This window comes from Oryx dammah, unplaced genomic scaffold (assembly GCF_014754425.2).
Source record: "Oryx dammah isolate SB20612 unplaced genomic scaffold, SCBI_Odam_1.1 HiC_scaffold_28, whole genome shotgun sequence".
NCBI lineage: Eukaryota > Metazoa > Chordata > Mammalia > Artiodactyla > Bovidae > Oryx > Oryx dammah.
In genome coordinates this window covers 31,686,834-31,694,847 of record NW_024070212.1, presented here as the reverse complement: position 1 = coordinate 31,694,847, position 8,014 = coordinate 31,686,834, and the positions used below count along the sequence as shown (strand labels likewise).

The window sequence follows — 8,014 nt, the reverse complement described above, 5'->3', positions numbered from 1 at the left end:
GAATACCTAAAAAAATCCCTAAAGAATGTCTAAAGAAAATACTGCCTCTACAAATAATACATTTAAACTTGGAAATTAAGTCGACATGGTAGTTTTGAAGAAAATCAAGCAGGAGAATAAACAAGGCCCATGAATTCTTTAAGAGAAACAGATTTTGAAGACTGCCAGGATGCAGGGAATGAGAAAGAAGTCTAGGATAATTCCAAGGTCCCGAGCTGGGACAGATACAAAACAAAGAAACAAGTTTGGGGAGAGTTGAGTTCTGTTTTGGACCTAAGGAGTTTGAGAAACCTGTAAAGTCCAGTAGAGATGTATGCTCAGTCGCTCAGTTGTGACTCTATAGACTGTAGCCCACTAGGTCCTCTGTCCATGGAATTTACCAGGCAAGAATACTGGAGTGAGTTGACATTTCCTTCTCCAGAGAGATATAGTTTCTGGGCTACAAATGGCAACCTGCAGCCTATTTGTGTGTGCTTCTGTGAAATGACTGAAGATTCTGGTTAGTACTTTGAAGTTCGAAGCCCTGTTTTAATTACTTTTCTATACTTGATTACCTTAACTCCGAACCCCTCCTATGAAAGGTATATACTTATAATTTTAATGCAACTTGTTTTTTTCCCATTGCATTTTGGAAATGGTGAAGGCTGAGTCTCCTAGAAAATAACTGGGATAATTTAGTTTTCTTATCCCATTTCCTTCCTCTGCTCCACCCGCCACATCAAAAAGAAAAAAAAAAAAGTAAATAGGAAATTGCCTTTCATCTCCCCAGCACCAACATTCCAGGTTTTAAACCAGAGCGTGTTTTAGGCCAATGTGTGTTTTTCTTGTTTTATCTGGAAAATCTGCACATATTTATGCATGTTCCTTTTTAAAAAGTAAGGGGCTTCTCAGGCTTTTAAAACCAACTCTATAATACTTTTTGATTAAAGTGCTACCAGAAACAGAGCTTTTGTGGTTGGAGAAGATGCCCTCTAAGTGGGCAGTTATGTGTGGTTGGTAGCATGGATCATACTCTAAAAATAACTTTTTAGTAAACATCTGTAAGATTTTTTGGGGGGGGAGGGGTAGGAACTTGTTACTCTTTAAAGCAGGGTTGTCTATGATTCTGATAATAGGATGGCAAGAGACTAGCTTTGTATTGATAAGACAGCTCTGATACTGAGGGCGGGGTCTGATTTAAAATGCAGCAGAACAGTGAGTCATTTACTGAGGCTAGGAAAGCTGCAAATATGCTGTAAGAGATGGACCCCTTGAAACATATCTTTCATACAGAAAACTCTGAGGTACAGTGGGAAATGCAAACTTGGTTAGAATCTCAACCTTACCGTTATTTAAGTCTGCAGACTCTGGCCAAGTTACCCTTTCTGAATGTTTCCAGCCGTGTAAAATGTGGCTAATATTATTTGAAAGTTTGTTGTGAGGACTCTTTGTATATAGTAACTGCACTTACATGACCTGCTATTGGTATACTTAGTTCATTAAAAATGGTTCTTATTAATCACGTGGGGCTTAATATCAAGAGAATTCTTAAGCCACCGTTGGAATATTGGTTAAATTCTGACATCTGTACCCAGTTGATTTAATAAAGCATTTAGGATCTTGAACTAAGCATAAATAATTCCCTCAACCTCTGACTTTCTAACTCTTGGCCTTAAAGTTACTCAGCAAGAATGCAGCATGATTTTCCTGTCACCACTGTCAATCCACTGACAAACATATCCCATGAATACTTTTTGGCACTTATCGAGTGTTAATACAGAACTACCAAGATTTTATTTTTAGCTGAATTTTTCTGTCCTCACTCTTTATGCAGAAGAGTTAAGATTTGGGGAGAGTTCCCACCATTTCTTAAATTATAAGAGTAGGCCACTGGGCTTAACTTAAACTAGCACTTTTTATTTATAGGTGCTTGGTATTTTTGAATATTATTCTGGAGATTTCTTTTTGTACTGTCAGATATTAAACTGCTAGAGCGCAACAGAAGCTGCATTCAAATTCAACAAAATGAAGACTTTTTAATCTGCTTGTGCACCATTCTGTTGTTGAGAATGATAAAGGCTGAAAAAGAAGATAGCATGTAATTCGAACAGTAGATTTTCTTCTGGCCAATCATACCTATTTCTGCAGTGATCGGGCTGTTAAAAACAAGGCTCTGTTTAGGTCTTCTGCCCATTTCAACATGTACATGCTATTAGGTGTAAGATGGATAGCTGGTGAGTAGTTGCTGTATAGCACAAGGAGCCCCGTCTGGCTGTCTGTGATGACCTGGAGGGATGGGGTGAGGGAAGGGGAGGGAGGCTCTGGAGGGAAGGAATTTATGTATAATTATGATTGATTTGCCTTGGATGGGAGAAACCAAGACAAGATCCGGAGTTGGCATCTTAGGTACAAATGGTGACTGCTAATCCCTTAATTATACAAATGCACAACGGGACAAATGAGTACTTACCATATGGGTTTTTTCTTTTTTTGACAACTATTTATGAAGCTTTTATTCTTCCATGAAATATTAGAAAAGTGTATCAAGTTTACAAAAAAATTTTCTACCATCTTTATTAGGACTATATTAAAAAATTAGGAAAACTATATTACTATTAGGAAAATTCAGGAAAATTCTTAGCAGATTTGATATTTTGTTATATTTTATTTTATAATTATTTAGTGCTGCTCATTTTTTAATCCTTGAGTAAAAATTTTTTCCCTATACAGGTTTTTTTCATACTTTATTAAATTCCTAAATGCATTATTTTTATGTTTTATTTTCTGATATAGAAAAATCCTTTTCACTTTTATAAGTTGATCTTCCTCTTGTAATTGTGCTGAATTATTTATTCATGTGGTATTTTTATTCATGTTTTTAAATTAAAACTTTTATTGTGGTACAATACACAAAACATAAAATTTACTATTGTAATCGTATTTTTAATCATAACCATCCTTAAGTGTACAGTTCAGTGGTATTAAATAATTTGTACTGTTGCTGCCATCACCCCATCCATCTCTAGAACCCTTTTCATCTTGTAAAACAAAAATTCTGTACCCATTAAACTGTAACTCCCCATTTTTCCCCTCTCTCACCCTAGCAACCACCATTCTACTTCCTGTCTCATTTTTCTGCTCTTGGTAGCACCCCATATAGATGGAATCATACAGTATTTGTCTTTTTGTGACTGGCTTATTTCACTTATCATAATGTCCTCCAGAGTCCTCCATGCTATAGCATGTGTCAAAACTTCCTTCCTTTTTAAAGGCTGAATAATATTCCATGGTATGTATATACCATGTTTTGCTTATCCATTCACCCACTGAGGAGACATTTGAGTTGCTTCCACCTTTTTGCTAGGAAAACCCATATATGGTTGTTAATGAGAATTAAATGTGTATATCTGCTATTATGTTTTTATTATGGGGTAACAGTAAGCTTGACTTGGTTTACATATCCATAGATGCTTCTGTGAGAATCTATGTATTTCAGGAGCTTCTGAAAGAGAACAATTTGGAGTAGTTACCCTTTTTAAGAAAAATTACAATTTTATAATTGAAAAAATGAACATTTGTTAAGAGTTTAAAGAATTCAGAAAAGATCTAAGCTTTCCTCCAACCAGGTTTATTAAACTTAACAAAATTCTATATACAAGGTGACCTAAACCTGCTGCTTCAAAACATGATCCTTTCCTAACTAAATCCACAGAGTGTCAAAAAGCAACCTACTCTGAAATTAACAGAAAAGTGCCCAATGCATATTACATGAATGGTTTAACAGTTCTATAAGCTAATTCACATAAGGTGCGACCGAGTCCCTGTGACAGGCTGCAGGAGAGCTGATATGCAGGAGAACTGATGCGAGATGTCAAGAGGCCATTTTGTGCACTGCCACTGTGATGCCATCGTGCTTCTGGATCATAATGTTCCTGAAAGGCAACGTGGAAGATATTCAGTAAAGTGCTACAAGTGGGTGGCAAGATAAGATTAAAGAGGCTAAAAGTAATACTTATTTTTCTATATATGAAAGCAATATCTAAACACAATAAAACATTTGGGAAATACAGGAAAGTATAAAATATAAATGTGAAATTAATCTTATAATCCTATCCCTCAAAGACAGCCACTATTAATATTTTCCTTTTTTTAATCTGCATGTATGCTATATATATATACATTTTCTCTCATTTTATTGATATAAAACTGTGATCATAATGTGCATAGTTTTGTATTCTGCTTTTTTCACTATTATTCGGAGGACCCTCACTTGGAATGTCTTTAGTACTTCTATTATTTCAGACATTGTTTCTGTTGTTGAGTCTTCCTCTGTGTTATTTATTGCTTTCTTTTACTGATAGTTCATGACAACTCTTACTCTTCATTTAAATGTCATTGTGGCTGAAAGCACATTAGCTTCAGAGACCAACCCATCTGGTCCTGTCGTCTAAAGGGTGGAACCTCCCTCCAAGTACTTGGAATGAGGAATCACTGATGAACACGGGGCAAGCCCTGGTCGCGTTTCTGAGGCATTTTCCTGAATAAATAGGAAAGGAAGGGATCTGTTGCCATCTACTCACCCATTATCTGATTCTAAACACACCACAGGAATATCAGTGGGGTCCGAGGTTAGCTTAGCTGCTTGCTGGGCTAGAACAGATATCACCCCAGCATGCTCATCTGACAGGGTTCCTCGGCCTGGAAGACAGAGATGATATCATGTTGCCTGACTGTCCAAAAATGAGTACAGAGGTACCATAGAACTGAATTGAATTATTCACAAAAAGAGGGTTCTCATAGTCTCTTAGGTTATGTGGTGACAAAATCATTCTGCCCTGATATTCAGCTGGTTACATCAGCGAGAAAGCCAACAACAGCTTTTAACTCAGTAAGGTCATAACTACTCAATTTTCCAGGTCATTCCTATCACCATCTCTAAACACCTTCTCAAGCATATGAGTAAGCTATAATTCAAGTCAATCTGAAAGCAAACTGAAACCAAGAAGAAATTCAGAGGTGAGGCTGACAAAAAGCAGCCGGTAAGGGCCAAAGACTTGTTGACACTAATTAATTCCTCATGGGAAATCTGATTTCCTTTTACTGAGCTCAACCTCAAAGGATATAAAGATTTTTACTCAGGAGTTCAGCTGTAGATCACCTTGACAGCATATATAAATATTCTGTGAGCAGTTATTTCCACTAGAATAAGCTGATTGTTTTCAAAGAGCAACAGAATTGACTTTTTACTAATGTTTGTTTTAGCCTGTAGATAATAACTAAATCTTGGGTGCCAGGTTCAAAAAGTAATTACTAAGTTTACAATATCTTTCTGTATATAAAGGCAACACAAGCCCCTCTGCTTGAAACTAAGTCAGGTCATAGATATGCCACTATGGCAGGGATGATGGATTTTTTGTTGTTATGTAAAACATTAACTTCCCTGGTGGCTCAGACAGTAAAGCATCTGCCTACAATGCCAGAGACCTGGCTTCAATCCCTGGGTCAGGAAGATCTCCTGGAGAAGGGAATGGCAACCCACTCCAGTATTCTTGCCTCCACCAACCCCCACTCAAAAAAAAAAAAAAAAAAAAACATTAATTGGACATACAGTGAAGTCTTTTGGGCCTGGAAGGTTTCTTGAAGGAATACATTTAGTTTTAGATTTCCGCACTTGAATTTCAGCCTTTCCATTTGTGAGCGTGGCAAGCACCTCAAAAAAATCTGCCCTTTTTCCTCCAACCAACTGGTTTGTGTGCAAAATCTAACTGGGTGACACAGACTACTACTTTCAATTACTCTCCCAGCAACAATTCTTAGCTTTTAAAAGCCCTATAATACAGAGGAGTAAAGAGCAAGATGTCCTGGGTTTACTTGTTCCGACATGACTTAGCTGAAGCCTTCCATTGTCTACCTTTCTGGATTTATTTTCTCATGTGTAACTTACCATTTATTGAGCATTATGTCTGAACTATGTGTTGAGTGTTTTATATATATAATCTTATAGTACTGTGATTAAAAGACTATGGAGCCAGATTCAAATCCTAGCTCAACCACTTACTAACTGTGTGACTGACCTTAGGCAAGTTTACTCAACCTCTGTGCCTCAGCTGCTTTACCTCATAGGGTTGTCATGAGGATTAAATGACTTAGTATATGTAAAGCACTTAGAATAGTACCTGGTACACAGTAAGAGCTCATGGATGCAATTCCATAATATTTATTATTAAAAAACATCTCAGTAAAGAAACTGAGCCTCCAAGATGTTCTCTTTGGTCCCAGTTCACACTACTAGTAAATAGAAGAGCAAGGGGTTGAACCTACGTGTGTCCAACCCTGCATCCCACATTTTTATTGCTTACTCACCCTTAAGTGAAGTTGAACTGAAAAATAACACCATCACACATTTAGCAGGGTTACTGTGAAAATTAGAGATAATGTATACAGAGCTTAGCAGCCCCAACATATAGTATCTATTCAATAAATAGTAACTACTGTCATTATCTGAAGTTCTTTCTAGACCCAATTTAAAATGATTCAAATACTACTTCAGTAGAAGCAACTGTGCAGTGCCAAACCTGCAAGGAACATTTCTACTTTTATAAATGTCAACTGAGAAGTTTCAGTTTTCTAATCTTGTTATTTGGAGATATCTACTCTCATAAAAGTCCCCAGAAAGTGCCAGGATAACAGGAAATAAAAACCAGAGAACAATAGCACCCTAGGCTCTCAGTCAACATCAAGTGCTATGCAGTCCACCAAAAGGGATGATGTGAGATACTTACAACCTAGATTGAGTCCTTGTGAATCTGTGCACAGGACTCCAACAATGGATGGATTCTTCATTCTAATTCCAGGAACACAGCAAAAAGGAAGAAAATGATGTGGGAAAATGACATTAATTATAACACAAAGAGGCTTTTTATGTACCAGACACTAAATTCATGTTACTCAATCTTTTTTCACTTATCATCCACTCCTACCCCAAGAAAAATTCAATTACAACTATTTTAAATTGAATAGTTAAACCAATTTCTCTCTCATGAGAGAAAAGACTGGCACCGTACTGTTGAGCTCTGGAGGGCCAGGAATGCTGCAATACTGGGATTTTGTTGCCTTTGTTAAAAATGCATACTTTAGCATACCTACTCACTTGAAACAACTGCTGAGAAACTCTTAAATAACAATAGGTTGCCTCACGCTGAGGAAGTGGGAAGCTGAGCGGTACTGATGGGAAGGAGGTGTTCCCCTGTACGCTTATATTTTTCCAATTTTGGATTTTACGTAGATATTACTCATTCGAAAAATTTAAGGGATGCCTTTCATTTCCTTAGGCGACAAGTAACTGGTTACACCCGGAAGGAAATAAGCATGTATGTTTACGTTTATAAAGGCAGGGCTCGGCACAGGTGGTACATCTTTCCCTCAAAAGAGCCGGGTTCCTAAAACTGTCGAAGAGCGACCCTGTCCAGACAATTTCAGCACGACAGAGGGGTTGGGGCTCGGACCGCGGAGACCGGCTCGGGAGGGAGTGTGCGGAGCCCCGGCGCAATTTAATTCCGGGTCACCTCGCACCCCCACCGGAGGCCCCGGGACAGAGCGTCTCCTAGACGTCCAGCCGGCGCTCGCAGCTCGCACTCTGTCCCGTTCAACTTCTCCAGCCGCGACCCCAGGACGAGCCGACAAGGCTACTACTCACGTGTCCTCCAAGTGCTGCTCTAAGGTAGCCTCCATCTCGTCGCGGGTCTCCTCCTCCTTCGCCACTGGTGTCAGGTGCCTCTCGGGCGGTCACATGACGTGAGCGGGCCGTGAGCAAGGACGGCGCCTCCAAAGGGACAAATTTCGCGGCGCGTCCTCCGCGTTATGTCCAGGATGACATCATTACGCGCCCGCCGCGGCGTATTGTCAGGGGTTCTGTTTCCCGCGCTGCGACGGGCGACTGGACGGCGTGGAATGTTCCCTGAGGAGGGAGGTCTGCAGTCCCACCGATTCCGAGAGGTCGGGCCAGATCTAATTGAAGTTTTACAATAAATAACCT

The 8,014-nt window shown here is 38.9% G+C and overlaps 1 protein-coding gene across 1 annotated transcript; it reads right to left on the bottom strand.

Moving 5' to 3' along the window:
- Window positions 1-3,587: 3,587 nt before the first annotated feature.
- Window positions 3,588-7,805, bottom strand: LAMTOR5 (late endosomal/lysosomal adaptor, MAPK and MTOR activator 5). The gene is made up of 4 exons (XM_040232083.1): window positions 7,676-7,805; window positions 6,762-6,823; window positions 4,560-4,677; window positions 3,588-3,911 (listed from the first exon to the last, which is right to left on the bottom strand). Exons 1-4 carry the CDS (start codon window positions 7,708-7,710, stop codon window positions 3,851-3,853), a joined length of 276 nt encoding a protein of 91 aa, XP_040088017.1. The 5' UTR covers window positions 7,711-7,805; the 3' UTR covers window positions 3,588-3,850.
- Window positions 7,806-8,014: the final 209 nt, after the last annotated feature.

What these genes read in the sequence shown, in the direction of transcription:
- LAMTOR5 (XM_040232083.1), bottom strand. Translation starts at nt 7,710, where the DNA reads ATGGAGGCTACCTTAGAGCAGCACTTGGAGGACAC. An exon ending in GAGCAGCACTTGGAGGACAC is followed by an intron (nt 6,824 to 7,675) that starts GTGAGTAGTAGC and finishes TCCTGGAATTAG; the next exon opens with AATGAAGAATCCATCCATTG. An exon ending in TGTTTAGAATCAGATAATGG is followed by an intron (nt 3,912 to 4,559) that starts GTGAGTAGATGG and finishes GTTGCCTTTCAG; the next exon opens with GAACATTATGATCCAGAAGC.